The sequence below is a fragment of the Oncorhynchus kisutch genome, linkage group LG8 (genome assembly GCF_002021735.2).
Source record: "Oncorhynchus kisutch isolate 150728-3 linkage group LG8, Okis_V2, whole genome shotgun sequence".
NCBI lineage: Eukaryota > Metazoa > Chordata > Actinopteri > Salmoniformes > Salmonidae > Oncorhynchus > Oncorhynchus kisutch.
Window position 1 is genome coordinate 10,359,393 of NC_034181.2, and position 16,747 is coordinate 10,376,139.

General features: G+C 49.5%; 1 protein-coding gene across 2 annotated transcripts in view; it reads left to right on the forward strand.

Moving 5' to 3' along the window:
* LOC109896203 (metal transporter CNNM4) overlaps positions 1 to 14,449 on the forward strand; it is a 70,276-nt gene extending 55,827 nt beyond the window's left edge. The window contains exons 5-7 of one of the 2 annotated variants that reach the window (XM_020490501.2): positions 47 to 143; positions 12,619 to 12,803; positions 13,736 to 14,449. In XM_020490501.2, coding sequence (XP_020346090.2) covers positions 47 to 143; positions 12,619 to 12,803; positions 13,736 to 13,990 — 537 coding nt within the window. In that variant the 3' untranslated portion in view covers positions 13,991 to 14,449. Of the gene's footprint in view, positions 1 to 46; positions 144 to 3,920; positions 4,866 to 12,618; positions 12,804 to 13,735 lie in introns of those variants that run through there. The other variant, XM_031829665.1, reaches the window with a different exon arrangement.
* Positions 14,450 to 16,747: the final 2,298 nt, after the last annotated feature.

Here is a 16,747-nt window from a genome sequence, read left to right on the forward strand (position 1 = left end):
TCTTTGTCCCTAATCCATTGTCTGTGTATCCCTGTGTGTCGCTCAGGGTCGGGTGGAGGTGGAAGCCGGGAACGAGAACATGAAGTTTGAGACTGGACCCTTCTCGTACTACGGAGTCATGGCCCTCAGTGCTCCCACGTTAGGTGAGTCCTCTCTCTCTCTCCTCCGTTACTCTGTCTGTCTCTCTTCTATCTCTCTCTCCTCCATTACTCTGTCTGTTTCTCTTCTATCTCTCTCCTCCATTACTCTGTCTGTTTCTCTTCTATCTCTCTCTTCTATCTCTCTCTTCTATCTCTCTCTTCTATCTCTCTCAAACTCTGTTCTCTCTCTCCTCCATTACTTTGTCTGTTTCTCTTCTATCTCTCTCAAACTCTGTTCTCTCTCTCCTCCTTTACTCTGTCTGTTTCTCTTCTATCTCTCTCTTCTATCTCTCTCAAACTCTGTTCTCTCTCTCCTCCATTACTCTGTCTGTTTCTCTTCTATCTCTCTCTTCTATCTCTCTCTTCTATCTCTCTAAAACTCTGTTCTCTCTCTCCTCCATTACTTTGTCTGTTTCTCTTCTATCTCTCTCAAACTCTGTTCTCTCTCTCCTCCTTTACTCTGTCTGTCTCTCTTCTATCTCAAACTCTGTTCTCTCTCTCCTTCACTCCAGTAGCATTTTACTCCCTTGGTTTCAGTGGCTTTCTGTTGTCAGTTGTCATGACTGTTGAGGATCGCCAAACTTCAGTGGGTTATGTGATGACAGTGTTGAGACGTCTCACTGCTAACATCTAGTGGCCAGGAGATAGATTGACGATGCAAATGAAAACTGCTCTCAGAACAGTCTGTTGTGTTGCTACCATGCTGTTGTCATGTTGTGTTGCTACCATGCTGTGTTGTCATGTGTTGCTGCCATGCTGTTGTTGTCTTAGGTCTCTCTTTATGTAGTTTTGTGTTGTCTCTCTTGTCGAGATGTGTGTTTTGTCCTATATTTATATTTGATTTTTAATCCCAGCCCCGGTTCCAGCAGGAGGCCTTTTGCCTTTTTGTAGGCCGTCATTGTAAATAAGAATTTGTTCTTAACTGACGTGCCTAGTTAAATAAAGGTTAAATAATGACATTTTAAAAAAACTCAGTCTCGCTGATTGGTCAGTTCACAGCACTGCCAAACCCTTGTTGCTGATTTCAAGGGGAGGAGACAGATTAAAGAAGGATTTTTAAGCATTGAGGCAATTGAGACATGGATTGTGTGTTTGTGCCATTCAGAGGGTGAATGGGCAAGACAACAGATTTGAAGTGATCAGTGTAGTTGTCAGTAGTTGAAAAGTGGTGTAGTTGTCAGAAGTTGATAACTGTGGTAGTTGACCAGTGTAGTTGATCAGGGAAGTTGATCAGTTTAGTTGATCAGTGTAGTAGTCAGTAGTTGGTGAGAGTAGTAGTTGATCGGCGTAGTGGTCGGTAGTTAATCAGTGTTGTGGTTGATCAGTGTAAGTGTCAGTTGGTCAGTGTGCTTGTCAGTAGTTATTCAGTAGTTGTCAATGGTTGATCAGTGTAGTTCATCACTGTGGTAGTCAGTAGTTAATTGGCGTAGTTGTCTGTAGTTGATCAGTGTAGTAGTCAGTAGTTGGTCAGTGTAGTAGTTGATCAGTGTAGTTGTCAGTTGTTGGTTGGTGTAGTTGTTGTCAGTGTAGTTGTTGGTCGGTGTGGTAGTCTGTAGTTGATCGGTGTAGTTGTCAGTGGTTGACCAGTGTCGTGGATGGTCAATGTGGTAGTCTGTAGTTGATCAGTGTAGTTATCAGTGGTTCGGTGTGGTAGTTGATCCATGTAGTAGTCAGTAGTTGATCAGTGTAGTAGTCAGTAGTTGGTCAGTGTGGTAGTTGATCAGTGTAGTTGCTGTTAGTTGGTCTGTGTAGTCGTTGATCAGTGTGGTAGTCTGTAGTTGATCGGTGTAGTAGTCAGTAGTTGGTAAGTTTGGTCGTTGGTAAGTGTGGTAGTCGATCGGTGTAGTAGTTGATCAGTGTAGTTGTCAGTATTTGATCAATCTAGTAGTGAGTAGCTGATCACTGTAGTCGTCAGTAGTTGATCAGTGTTGTAGTTGATCAGTGTTGTAGTTGATCAGTGTTGTAGTTGATCAGTGTTGTAGTTGATCAGTGTAGTAGTCAGTAGTTGATCTACCTCTCGCTCTCTCTCTCGCTCTCTCTCTCTACCTATCTCTCTCTCTACCTATCTCTCTCTCTACCTATCTCTCTCTCTACCTCTCTCTCTCTCTACCTCTCCCTCCCTCTCAATTAAATTCAATTCAAGGGCTTTATTGGCATGGGAAACATGTTAACATTGCCAAAGCAAGTGAGGTAGATTCTCTAACTTTTACTAATTTCTCTCTCTCTACCTCTCTACCTCTCTTTCTCTCCCTCCCTCCCTACCTCTACCTCTCTTTCTCTCCCTCCCTCCCTACCTCTACCTCTTTCTCTCCCTCCCTCCCTACCTCTACCTCTCTTTCTCTCCCTCCCTGCCTACCTCTACCTCTCTTTCTCTCCCTCCCTCCCTACCTCTCTACCTCTCTTTCTCTCCCTCCCTACCTCTACCTGTCTTTCTCTCCCTCCCTCCCCACCTCTCTACCTCTCTTTCTCTCCCTCCCTCCCTCTACCTCTCTTTCTCTCCCTCCCTCTCTCTCTGTCCTTACAGATTATTTTGTCTCTCACTCACTTCTGTCTCTGTTTATACTTCTCTCCTTTTTCCTTTTCTCTGTTACCTGTTTGTTTATTATCTGAGAATAATGTATCACTCATCTACAGCTCAAATCGAACAGAGATTCTCTCTTTGACTGTCACATGTGAACATTGCCTGTGACCTGTCAGTGTCTGTCAAACAATGGTTTATCTAAGTACTTTAACGTGTATATGTTCCACCTTGTTTACTCAAAACCACACTAGCCTGTGCTGTCGCTAGTGGGTTTTATGGATCTCTACTATCGTCTGGGCTTGATGTGGCCAGCTGGTAATACACTTGGGTCCCCCGGCGGCCGGTTCGTACATAGACCTTCCTCCATTCAGGCTGCAACGGCTTCAATTTCCTCCTTAACTAGATTTGATGGTGTGAAGGCGAGAAAGAAACAGTGAAAATATGCTTACTTCCCTTATGATGCACAGTTATTCACCACAATACTAGAGTGGCTAATGCCTAGGAAGGCCACTTCCTGATTTTTGCACCCCGCGTTCAGCTAGAGGTACAGACTGCTGTATATGTGAGACGTTTGGGACTAGCGTTCCTAGTTCGGGAGGAAATTGAATCCTTTGCAGCCTGAATGGAGGACGTTTTACGTACGAACCAGTCGCTGGGGGACATCAGTATAGTAATCTAGACTATAGTGAAGATCCCAAATCCCATTTGGAGGTTTCCCGGATTCAGGAGGGAATTAGCAGGAAATACCGAATCCTCCAACCAGGATTTCTGGAAAACCAGGGATTTTGTTGACATTTTCTAGAATTTGTAACCTTACTCATGTCCTCTGTCTGTCTCTGTCTGTCTGTCTGTCTGTGTGTCTGTGTGTGTGTGTCTGTGTCACCTCTCTCTGTCTCTTTCTGTACCTCTGTTTCCTCTCCTTCCTCTATTCTTCTTCTTTACTTTCCTGTCTTCTCTATCCTCTTCTCCCTCCATCTTTCTCTCCTTCCTGTCTTCTCTATCCTCTTCTCCCTCCATCTTTCTCTCCTTCCTGTCTTCTCTATCCTCTTCTCCCTCCATCTTTCTCTCCTTCCTGTCTTCTCTATCCTCTTCTCCCTCCATCTTTCTCTCCTTCCTGTCTTCTCTATCCTCTTCTCCCTCCATCTTTCTCTCCTTTCTGTCTTTCATTTCCTGCCTCCATCTCTTCTTTCTCTTTCATCTCCTACCTCCATCTGTTTCTCTCATTTCTGTATTTCCTCTCCTTCATCTGTCTCTCTCAGTGGTGTCATCTCGTCCTCGCCACCTCTCTCTAAAGCGGTTCTCTCTGTTCTCCAGGTTGCCAGGTAACCTCCGGCATGTCTGGGCACTGGGGAAACATTTAACTGTAACACCCAGGCTTGGGGGGGGGGGGGGGGAGAATGTAACCATAACACCCACTACTTTATTCTACTTTATGTAGTTGTTTAATAGAAAATGGTAGTGACTAGTGAGTAGTCTACAGAATCATCAGCATCAGTCACACACAACCCTTCACCAATCAAAAATGCTAAACAAACACTACCGATGTGAGGAAATGTCCTAAATGACTTCTGTTTCTAGCCTTCATCTGCAATTTAAACCAACAAATCTCAAGCTACCTGCTGACTCTCACTAGCTTTGGTGGAGTGTGTGTTGTACCAAAGGACAACCGACACCCTCTTGATAATACCAGGTAATGTGTCTTCCTGGCCTGCAGAGGGCAGTGGCGGGCAGTTTGTTGATGTGCTTAGTGGTTACCTGCCTTTTTTAAGGCTTTGGGGTTGGCAACTGGGCTAAGACTGGCACTACCCCTTCTCTACCTGGCATCACAGGCCAGGGTTTATGTTGCAGAAACTGGAAGCTGTACACACACACACTCTCTCACCACACTCTCTCTTACACACACACACACACTGGGAAGCTGCACACACACACACACACACAGGATGTCACACACTTCTTCAGACTGGTTGGTGTGTATATGCCAGCTCTGAAGGTCAGGTCCAGCTGCGGAACGTCTGTAGGTTTTTAAGAAATCTACGTGGATACATTTTAGTGAGGCACTGGCATGGCATCATGTTATTCAATGTGTGCCAAATATTGTGAGCATGTGAAATTAACAGATTTCACATTTTTGAGGTGTGTAGAAACTGGTATTAAATATTCTGTCTCTAACAGGTCTCTAACAGGTCTCTCTCTCTCTAACAGGTCTCTCTCTAACAGGTCTCTTTCTCTCTCTAACAGGTCTCTCTCTCTCTCTAACAGGTCTCTCTCTAACAGGTCTCTCTCTCTCTCTCTAACAGGTCTCTCTCTCTCTAACAGTCTCTCTCTCTCTGACAGATCTCTCTCTCTCTGACAGGTCTCTCTCTCTCTGACAGGTCTCTCTCTCTCTGACAGGTCTCTCTCTCTCTGACAGGTCTCTCTCTCTCTGACAGGTCTCTCTCTCGCTGACAGGTCTCCTCTCGCTAACAGTCTCCTCTCGCTAACAGGTCTCCTCTCGCTAACAGGTCTCCTCTCGCTAACAGGTCTCCTCTCGCTAGCAGGTCTCTCTCTCGCTAGCAGGTCTCTCTCTCTCGCTAGCAGGTCTCTCTCTCCTCTCTCGCTAACAGGTCTCTCTCTCTCGCTAACAGGTCTCTCTCTCTCGCTAACAGGTCTCCTCTCTCGCTAACAGGTCTCTCTCTCGCTAACAGGTCTCATCTCCTCGCTAACAGGTCTCTCTCTCTCTCGCTAACAGGTTCTCTCTCTCTCTAACAGGTCTGTCCTCTCTCTCTCCTCTCTCTCTCACAGGTCTTCTCTCTCTCTCTCACAGGTCTGTCTCTCTCTCTCTCTCTCTCACAGGTCTCTCTCTCTCTCTGACAGGTCTCTCTCTCTCTCTGACAGGTCTCTCTCTCTCTCTGACAGGTCTCTCTCTCTGACAGGTCTCTCTCTCTCTCCTGACAGGTCTCTCTCTTCTGACAGGTCTCTCTCTCTCCTCTCTCTCTCTGACAGGTCTCTCTCTCTCTAACAGGTCTCTCTCTGTCTAACAGGTCTCTCTCTCTAACAGGTCTCTCTCTCTAACAGGTCTCTCTCTCTAACAGGTCTGTCTCTCTCTAACAGGTCTGTCTCTCTCTAACAGGTCTGTCTCTCTCTAACAGGTCTGTCTCTCTCTAACAGGTCTGTCTCTCTCTAACAGGTCTGTCTCTCTCTAACAGTTCTGTCTCTCTCTCTAACAGTTCTGTCTCTCTCTCACAGGTCTGTCTCTCTCACTCTCTCTCTCTCTCTCTCTCTCCTCTCTCTCTCTCTCTCTCTCTCTCTCCTCTCCTCTTCTCTCTCTCTCTCTCTCTCTCTCTCTCTCATCTCACAGGTCTGTCTCTCTCTCTCTCACAGGTCTGTCTCTCTCTCTCCTCCTCTCTCACAGGTCTTGTCTCTCGCTCTCTACTCCACAGGTCTTCTCTCTCTCTCTCTCTCTAACAGGTCTGTCTCTCTCTCTTCTCTAACAGGGTCTGTCTCTCTCTCTCTCTCTAACAGGTCGTCTCTCCTCTATCTCCTCTAAACAGGTCTCTCTCTCTCTCTAACAGTTCTGTCTCTCTCTCTAACAGGTCTGTCTCTCTCTCTAACAGGTCTGTCTGTCTCTCTCTCTAACAGGTCTGTCTGTCTCTCTCTCTAACAGGTCTGTCTGTCTCTCTCTCTAACAGGTCTGTCTCTCTCTCTCACAGGTCTGTCTCTCTCTCTCACAGGTCTGTCTCTCTCTCTCACAGGTCTGTCTCTCTCTCTCACAGGTCTGTCTCTCTCTCTCACAGGTCTGTCTCTCTCTCTCACAGGTCTGTCTCTCTCTCTCACAGGTCTGTCTCTCTCTCTCACAGGTCTGTCTCTCTCTCTAACAGGTCTGTCTGTCTCTCTAACAGGTCTGTCTGTCTCTCTAACAGGTCTGTCTGTCTCTCTAACAGGTCTGTCTGTCTCTCTCTCTAACAGGTCTGTCTGTCTCTCTCTAACAGGTCTGTCTGTCTCTCTCTAACAGGTCTGTCTGTCTCTCTCTAACAGGTCTGTCTGTCTCTCTCTCTAACAGGTCTGTCTGTCTCTCTCTAACAGGTCTGTCTGTCTCTCTCTAACAGGTCTGTCTGTCTCTCTCTGTAACAGGTCTGTCTGTCTCTCTGTAACAGGTCTGTCTCTCTCTCTCTCACAGGTCTGTCTCTCTCTCTCACAGGTCTGTCTCTCTCTCTCACAGGTCTGTCTCTCTCTCACAGGTCTGTCTCTCTCACTCTCTCTCTCTCTCTCTCTCTCTCTCTCTCTCTCTCTCTCTCTCTCTCTCTCTCACAGGTCTGTCTCTCTCTCTCTCTCTCTCACAGGTCTGTCTCTCTCTCTCTCTCTCTCACAGGTCTGTCTCTCTCTCTCTCTCTCTCACAGGTCTGTCTCTCTCTCTCTCTCTCACAGGTCTCTCTCTCTCTCTCTCTCTCTGACAGGTCTGTCTCTCTCTCTCTCTCTGACAGGTCTGTCTCTCTCTCTAACAGGTCTGTCTCTCTCTCTAACAGGTCTGTCTCTCTCTCTAACAGGTCTGTCTCTCTCTCTAACAGGTCTCTCTCTCTCTCTAACAGGTCTGTCTCTCTCTCTAACAGGTCTCTCTCTCTCTAACAGGTCTGTCTCTCTCTCTCTAACAGGTCTCTCTTTCTCTAACAGGTCTCTCTCTCTCTAACAGGTCTGTCTCTCTCTCTCTCTCTCTCTCTCTCTCTCTCTCTAACAGGTCTCTCTCTCTCTCTCTCTCTAACAGGTCTCTCTCTCTCTCTAACAGGTCTCTCTCTCTCTCTCTCTCAAACAGGTCTCTCTCTCTCTCTCTCTCTAACAGTTCTGTCTCTCTCTCTAACAGTTCTGTCTCTCTCTCACAGGTCTGTCTCTCTCACTCTCTCTCTCTCTCTCTCTCTCTCTCTCTCTCTCTCTCTCTCTCTCTCTCTCTCTCACAGGTCTGTCTCTCTCTCTCTCTCTCTCTCTCACAGGTCTGTCTCTCTCTCTCTCTCACAGGTCTCTCTCTCTCTCTCTCTCTCTGACAGGTCTGTCTCTCTCTCTCTCTCTCTGACAGGTCTGTCTCTCTCTCTCTGACAGGTCTGTCTCTCTCTCTAACAGGTCTGTCTCTCTCTCTGACAGGTCTGTCTCTCTCTCTAACAGGTCTGTCTCTCTCTCTAACAGGTCTGTCTCTCTCTCTAACAGGTCTGTCTCTCTCTCTAACAGGTCTGTCTCTCTCTCTAACAGGTCTGTCTCTCTCTCTAACAGGTCTGTCTCTCTCTCTAACAGGTCTCTCTCTCTCTCTAACAGGTCTGTCTCTCTCTCTAACAGGTCTGTCTCTCTCTCTAACAGGTCTCTCTTTCTCTAACAGGTCTCTCTCTCTCTAACAGGTCTGTCTCTCTCTCTCTCTCTCTCTCTCTCTCTCTCTCTCTCTAACAGGTCTCTCTCTCTCTCTCTCTCTAACAGGTCTCTCTCTCTCTCTCTCTCTAACAGTTCTGTCTCTCTCTCTAACAGTTCTGTCTCTCTCTCTAACAGTTCTGTCTCTCTCTCTAACATGTCTGTCTCTCTCTCTAACATGTCTGTCTCTCTCTCTAACAGGTCTGTCTCTCTCTCTAACAGGTCTGTCTCTCTCTCTAACAGGTCTGTCTCTCTCTCTAACAGGTCTGTCTCTCTCTCTAACAGGTCTGTCTCTCTCTCTAACAGGTCTATCTCTCTCTAACAGGTCTGTCTGTCTGTCTCTCTCTAACAGGTCTGTCTGTCTCTCTCTAACAGGTCTGTCTGTCTCTCTCTAACAGGTCTGTCTGTCTCTCTCTAACAGGTCTGTCTGTCTCTCTCTAACAGGTCTGTCTGTCTCTCTCTAACAGGTCTGTCTGTCTCTCTCTAACAGGTCTCTCTCTCTCTAACAGTTCTGTCTCTCTCTCTAACAGTTCTGTCTCTCTCTCTAACATGTCTGTCTCTCTCTCTAACAGGTCTGTCTCTCTCTCTAACAGGTCTGTCTCTCTCTAACAGGTCTGTCTCTCTCTCTAACAGGTCTGTCTCTCTCTCTAACAGGTCTGTCTCTCTCTCTAACAGGTCTGTCTCTCTCTCTAACAGGTCTCTCTCTCTCTAACAGGTCTCTCTCTCTCTAACAGGTCTCTCTCTCTCTAACAGGTCTGTCTCTCTCTAACAGGTCTGTCTCTCTCTAACAGGTCTGTCTCTCTCTAACAGGTCTGTCTCTCTCTAACAGGTCTGTCTCTCTCTAACAGGTCTGTCTCTCTCTAACAGGTCTGTCTCTCTCTCTAACAGGTCTCTCTCTCTCTCTAACAGGTCTCTCTCTCTCTCTAACAGGTCTCTCTCTCTCTCTAACAGGTCTGTCTCTCTCTCTAACAGGTCTGTCTCTCTCTCTCTAACAGGTCTGTCTCTCTCTCTCTAACAGGTCTGTCTCTCTCTCTCTAACAGGTCTGTCTCTCTCTCTCTAACAGGTCTGTCTCTCTCTCTCTAACAGGTCTGTCTCTCTCTCTAACAGGTCTGTCTCTCTCTCTAACAGGTCTGTCTCTCTCTCTAACAGGTCTGTCTCTCTCTCTAACAGGTCTGTCTCTCTCTCTAACAGGTCTGTCTCTCTCTCTAACAGGTCTGTCTCTCTCTCTAACAGGTCTGTCTCTCTCTCTAACAGGTCTGTCTCTCTCTCTAACAGGTCTGTCTCTCTCTCTAACAGGTCTGTCTCTCTCTCTAACAGGTCTGTCTCTCTCTCTAACAGGTCTGTCTCTCTCTCTAACAGGTCTGTCTCTCTCTCTAACAGGTCTGTCTCTCTCTCTAACAGGTCTCTCTCTCTCTCTAACAGGTCTCTCTCTCTCTCTAACAGGTCTCTCTCTCTCTCTAACAGGTCTCTCTCTCTCTCTAACAGGTCTCTCTCTCTCTCTAACAGGTCTCTCTCTCTCTCTAACAGGTCTCTCTCTCTCTAACAGGTCTGTCTCTCTCTCTAACAGGTCTGTCTCTCTCTCTAACAGGTCTGTCTCTCTCTCTAACAGGTCTGTCTCTCTCTCTAACAGGTCTGTCTCTCTCTCTAACAGGCCTCTCTCTCTCTTAACAGGTCTGTCTCTCTCTCTTAACAGGTCTGTCTCTCTCTCTTAACAGGTCTGTCGCTCTCTCTTAACAGGTCTCTCTCTCTCTCTAACAGGTCTGTCTCTCTCTCTAACAGGTCTCTCTCTCTCTAACAGGTCTCTCTCTCTCTAACAGGTCTCTCTCTCTCTAACAGGTCTCTCTCTCTCTAACAGGTCTCTCTCTCTCTAACAGGTCTCTCTCTCTCTAACAGGTCTCTCTCTTTCTAACAGGTCTCTCTCTCTCTAACAGGTCTGTCTGTAACAGGCCTCTCTCAGGTCTGTGTCTCTCTCTAACAGGTCTGTCTCTCTCTCTTAACAGGTCTGTCTCTCTCTTAACAGGTCTGTCTCTCTCTCTAACAGGTCTGTCTCTCTCTCTAACAGGTCTGTCTCTCTCTCTAACAGGTCTGTCTCTCTCTCTAACAGGTCTGTCTCTCTCTCTAACAGGTCTGTCTCTCTCTCTAACAGGTCTGTCTCTCTCTCTAACAGGTCTGTCTCTCTCTCTTAACAGGCCTCTCTCTCTCTTAACAGGCCTCTCTCTCTCTTAACAGGTCTGTCTCTCTCTCTTAACAGGTCTCTCTCTCTAACAGGTCTGTCTCTCTCTCTAACAGGTCTGTCTCTCTCTCTAACAGGTCTCTCTCTTTCTAACAGGTCTCTCTCTCTCTAACAGGTCTGTCTGTAACAGGCCTCTCTCAGGTCTGTGTCTCTCTCTAACAGGTCTGTCTCTCTCTCTAACAGGTCTGTCTCTCTCTCTAACAGGTCTGTCTCTCTCTCTAACAGGTCTGTCTCTCTCTCTAACAGGTCTGTCTCTCTCTCTAACAGGTCTGTCTCTCTCTCTAACAGGTCTGTCTCTCTCTAACAGGTCTGTCTCTCTCTAACAGGTCTGTCTCTCTCTAACAGGTCTGTCTCTCTCTAACAGGTCTGTCTCTCTCTAACAGGTCTGTCTCTCTCTAACAGGTCTGTCTCTCTCTAACAGGTCTGTCTCTCTCTCTAACAGGTCTGTCTCTCTCTCTAAGGTCTCTCTCTCTCTCAGGTCTCTCTCTCTCTCTAACAGGTCTCTCTCTCTCTCTAACTCGCTAACAGGTCTCTCTCTCTCCTCTAACAGGTCTGTCCCTCTCTCTAACAGGTCTGTCTCTCTCTCTAACAGGTCTGTCTCTCTCTCTACCAGGTCTGTCTCTCTCTCTAACAGGTCTGTCTCTCTCTCGTAACAGGTCTGTCTCTCTCTCTAACAGGCCTCTCTCTCTCTTTACAGGCCTCTCTCTCTCTTAACAGGGCCTCTCTCTCTCTTAACAGGTCTGTCTCTCTCGTCTTAACAGTCGTCTCTCTCTCTTAACAGGTCTGTCTCTCTCTCTTAACAGGTCTGTCGCTCTCTCTTAACAGGTCTCTCTCTCTCTAACAGGTCTCTCTCTCTCTAACAGGTCTCTCTCTCTCTAACAGGTCTCTCTCTTTCTAACAGTCTCTCTCTTTCTAACAGGTCTCTCTCTTTCTAACAGGTCTCTCTCTCTCTAACAGTCTGTTCTGTAACAGGCCTTCTCTCAGGTCTGTGTCTCTCTCTAACAGGTCTGTCTCTCTCTCTTAACAGGTCTGGTCTCTCTCTCTTAACAGGTCTGTCTCTCTCTCTAACAGGTCTGTTACTTCTCCTCCTCTAACAGGTCTGTCTCTCTCTCTAACAGGTCTGTCTCTCTCTCTAACAGGTCTGTCTCTCTCTCTAACAGGTTCTGTCTCTCTCTCTAACAGGTCTGTCTCTCTCTCTAAACAGGTCTGTCTCTCTCTAACAGGTCTGTCTCTCTCTCTAACAGGTCTGTCTCTCTCTCTAACAGGCCTCTCTCTCTCTTAACAGGCCTCTCTCTCTCTCTTAACAGGCCTCTCTCTCTCTCTTAACAGGTCTGTCTCTCTCTCTTAACAGGTCTGTCGCTCTCTCTTAACAGGTCTCTCTCTCTAACAGGTCTCTCTCTCTAACAGGTCTGTCTCTCTTTCTAACAGGTTCTCTCTCTCTAACAGGTCTGTCTGTAACAGGCCTCTCTCAGGTCTGTGTCTCTCTCTAACAGGTCTGTGTCTCTCTCTAACAGGTCTGTCTCTCTCTCTTAACAGGTCTGTCTCTCTCTCTTAACAGGTCTGTCTCTCTCTCTTAACAGGTCTGTCTCTCTAACAGGTCTGTGTCTCTCTCTAACAGGTCTGTGTCTCTCTCTAACAGGTCTCTCTCTCTCTAACAGGTCTCTCTCTCTCTAACAGGTCTCTCTCTCTCTAACAGGTCTCTCTCTCTCTAACAGGTCTGTCTGTAACAGGCCTCTCTCAGGTCTGTGTCTCTCTCTAACAGGTCTGTGTCTCTCTCTAACAGGTCTGTGTCTCTCTCTAACAGGTCTCTCTCTAACAGGTCTCTCTCTAACAGGTCTCTAACAGGTCTGTCTCTCTAACAGGTCTGTCTCTCTAACAGGTCTGTCTCTCTCTCTAACAGGTCTGTCTGTCTCTCTAACAGGCCTCTCTCTAACAGGCCTCTCTCTAACAGGCCTCTCTCTAACAGGCCTCTCTCTAACATGGATGGATATGTGTGAGTTTGGTTGTGTGTCAGCTCTGACTAGTTCCTTCTCCAGACCATGTCTCTTGTCTCTCTCTGTCCGTCCCGTTGACATGTCTGGTGCTGAATTAACTGTGTACTGGCCTCTAGAAGGCAGCTTTGCCTGGTTCGCCCATTATTCACAGTTAGCCTTCCATTTCATTAACAGTTTTACCTGTGTTAGTGTGTTTACATGTTTTGTGTACCATTGCCATACCTTTTTGTTGTTGCTCACTCTAACGCTACGAGCCTGTGTGTGTTTATTTTCTCTTGTTGCTCACTCTAACGCTACGAGCCTGTGTGTGTTTATTTTCTCTTGTTGCTCACTCTAACGCTACGAGCCTGTGTGTGTTTCAGAGTTCCGCTCCCCATCACACATCAGTGGTTTGAACAGGACAGCGTCTCTGAGCGCTGCAGATCGGACGGAGTCGGTGTCTGTCGGCGGCAGTAACAGCCAGCTCAACACTCAGTTCACTGTCCCCTCACCGTCATACACACCCGACTTCTACGTACGAGCTCTCTCAGACCTGCAGTTCGTCAAGGTGAGGATACCCGACCATACATTGATACCTCCTGCACTGAGCTTTAATGATTTGTTGAGGAGAGAGACCGTGTGTGTAGGCTTTTGTCCTATCACTACATTACAACACCTTGATACTCTCCCTCTTCTCTCTCTCCCTCCCTCTTTCTCTCCCTCTCCCCCCTCTCCCTCGCTCTCTCCTCTCTCCTGCGCTCTCTCCTCTCTCCCTCGCTCTCTCCTCTCTCCCTCGCTCTCTCCTCTCTCCCTCGCTCTCTCCTCTCTCCCTCGCTCTCTCCTCTCTCCCTCGCTCTCTCCTCTCTCCCTCGCTCTCCCTCGCTCCCCCCTCTCTCCCCCCCTCTCTCCCTCGCTCTCCACCCTCTCTCCCTCTCTCCCCTCTCTCCCTCGCTCTCCCCTCTTTCCCTCGCTCTCCCCTCTCTCGCTCGCTCTTTCTCTCCCCTCTCTCCCCCCTCTCTCCCTTGCTATCCCCTCTCTCCCCCTCTCTCCCTTGCTATCCCCTCCCTCGCTCTCCCTCGCTCTCCCCCCTCTCCCTCGCTCTCCCTTGCTATCTTTCTACCTCTCTCCTCCTCCCTCTCTCCCTCTTTCTTTCTCCCTCCCTCTCTCTTCCCTCTCCCTCTTCTCTCCCTCTTTCTCATTCTCCTTCTCTCTTTTTATCTCAATCTCTTTCTCCTTCTCTCCCCTCTCCCTCTCTCCCCCCTCTCCCTCGCTCTCCCCTCGCTCTCCCCTCTCTATCTTTCTACCCCTCTCCTCCTCCCTCTCTCCCTCTTTCTTTCTCCCTCCCTCTTTCTCTCCCTCTCTCTCTCTCTCTCTCTCTCTCTCTCTCTCTCTTCCCTCTCCCTCTTCTCTCCCTCTTTCTCGTTCTCCTTCTCTCTTTTTATCTCAATCTCTTTCTCTTTCTCTCAATCCCTCACCGTGTCCCTCTTCCCTCTCTCTCAGATCACACGTGCCCAGTACCAGAACGGTCTGATGGCGTCTCGTCTGGATTCCTCCCCCCAGTCACCTGATTGCGGCCACCCCCGTCTGGAGGGTACACCGCCCCCCGTGGGCACCGCCACACTCTTCTTCCTAGCTGACGACAACCCCACTCCGGAGAAAAGCCCCCTCCTGGCTGACGAGACCACCTCTCTCCTCAACGAGCAGAACTCTCTGCCTCACAACCACCACCACAACCCATCAGAGAACAGCATATGACACACACACTAGTACACACACTTATATATGTGCGTTTACACACACTACCAGGGACTGAGGAGACTGTGTGTGAGCGTGCGCACACACACACACAGACATTATGCCAAACTGTCTTGAGGAACGACTCTCTCCCCCCATTTTAAAAGTCAACCCTGTGGCTGGTAGTGTGTACAGTGTCAGCTATTCCCCACTGTACCCCCTCTTCCAGCATGGTCAGCTATCCCCCCTGTACCCCCTCTTCCAGCAGAGTCAGCTATCCCCACTGTACCCCCTCTTCCAGCATGGTCAGCTGTCCCCACTGTACCCCCTCTTCCAGCATGGTCAGCTATCCCCCCTGTACCCCCTCTTCCAGCAGAGTCAGCTATCCCCACTGTGTACCCCCTCTTCCAGCATGGTCAGCTATCCCCACTGTACCCCCTCTTCCAGCATGGTCAGCTATCCCCACTGTGTACCCCCTCTTCCAGCATGGTCAGCTATCCCCACTGTGTACCCCCTCTTCCAGCATGGTCAGCTATCCCCACTGTGTACCCCCTCTTCCAGCATGGTCAGCTATCCCCACTGTACCCCCTCTTCCAGCATGGTCAGCTATCCCCACTGTGTACCCCCTCTTCCAGCATGGTCAGCTATCCCCACTGTGTACCCCCTCTTCCAGCATGGTCAGCTATCCCCACTGTACCCCCTCTTCCAGCATGGTCAGCTATCCCCACTGTACCCCCTCTTCCAGCATGGTCAGCTATCCCCACTGTGTACCCCCTCTTCCAGCATGGTCAGCTATCCCCACTGTGTACCCCCTCTTCCAGCATGGTCAGCTATCCCCACTGTACCCCCTCTTCCAGCAGAGTCAGCTATCCCCACTGTACCCCCTCTTCCAGCAGTCAGCTATCCCCACTGTACCCCCTCTTCCAGCAGAGTCAGCTATCCCCACTGTACCCCCTCTTCCAGCAGAGTCAGCTATCCCCACTGTACCCCCTCTTCCAGCAGAGTCAGCTATCCCCACTGTACCCCCTCTTCCAGCAGGGTCAGCTATCCCCACTGTACCCCCTCTTCCAGCATGGTCAGCTATCCCCACTGTACCCCCTCTTCCAGCATGGTCAGCTATCCCCACTGTACCCCCTCTTCTAGCATGGTCAGCTATCCCCACTGTACCCCCTCTTCCAGCATGGTCAGCTATCCCCACTGTACCCCCTCTTCCAGCAGAGTCAGCTATCCCCACTGTACCCCCTCTTCCAGCAGTCAGCTATCCCCACTGTACCCCCTCTTCCAGCAGAGTCAGCTATCCCCACTGTACCCCCTCTTCCAGCAGAGTCAGCTATCCCCACTGTACCCCCTCTTCCAGCAGAGTCAGCTATCCCCACTGTACCCCCTCTTCCAGCAGAGTCAGCTATCCCCACTGTACCCCCTCTTCCAGCAGAGTCAGCTATCCCCACTGTACCCCCTCTTCCAGCAGGGTCAGCTATCCCCACTGTACCCCATCTTCCAGCATGGTCAGCTATCCCCACTGTACCCCCTCTTCTAGCATGGTCAGCTATCCCCACTGTACCCCCTCTTCCAGCAGAGTCAGCTATCCCCACTGTACCCCCTCTTCCAGCAGAGTCAGCTATCCCCACTGTACCCCCTCTTCCAGCAGAGTCAGCTATCCCCACTGTACCCCCTCTTCCAGCAGAGTCAGCTATCCCCACTGTACCCCCTCTTCCAGCAGAGTCAGCTATCCCCACTGTACCCCCTCTTCCAGCAGAGTCAGCTATCCCCACTGTACCCCCTCTTCCAGCAGAGTCAGCTATCCCCACTGTACCCAGCAGAGTCAGCTATCCCCACTGTACCCCCTCTTCCAGCAGAGTCAGCTATCCCCACTGTACCCCCACTGTACCCCCTCTTCCAGCAGGGTCAGCTATCCCCACTGTACCCCCTCTTCCAGCATGGTCAGCTATCCCCACTGTACCCCCTCTTCCAGCATGGTCAGCTATCCCCACTGTACCCCCTCTTCTAGCATGGTCAGCTATCCCCACTGTACCCCCTCTTCCAGCAGAGTCAGCTATCCCCACTGTACCCCCTCTTCCAGCAGAGTCAGCTATCCCCACTGTACCCCCTCTTCCAGCAGAGTCAGCTATCCCCACTGTACCCCCTCTTCCAGCAGAGTCAGCTATCCCCACTGTGTACCCCCTCTTCCAGCAGAGTCAGCTATCCCCACTGTGTACCCCCTCTTCCAGCAGAGTCAGCTATCCCCACTGTGTACCCCCTCTTCCAGCAGAGTCAGCTATCCCCACTGTACCCCCTCTTCCAGCAGAGTCAGCTATCCCCACTGTACCCCCTCTTCCAGCAGAGTCAGCTATCCCCACTGTACCCCCTCTTCCAGCAGAGTCAGCTATCCCCACTGTACCCCCTCTTCCAGCAGAGTCAGCTATCCCCACTGTACCCCCTCTTCCAGCAGAGTCAGCTATCCCCACTGTACCCCCTCTTCCAGCAGAGTCAGCTATCCCCACTGTACCCCCTCTTCTAGCAGAGTCAGCTATCCCCACTGTACCCCCTCTTCCAGCAGTCAGCTATCCCCACTGTACCCCCTCTTCCAGCAGAGTCAGCTATCCCCACTGTACCCCCTCTTCCAGCAGAGTCAGCTATCCCCACTGTACCCCCTCTTCCAGCAGAGTCAGCTATCCCCACTGTACCCCCTCTTCCAGCAGAGTCAGCTATCCCCACTGTACCCCCTCTTCCAGCAGAGTCAGCTATCCCCACTGTACCCCCTCTTCCAGCAGAGTCAGC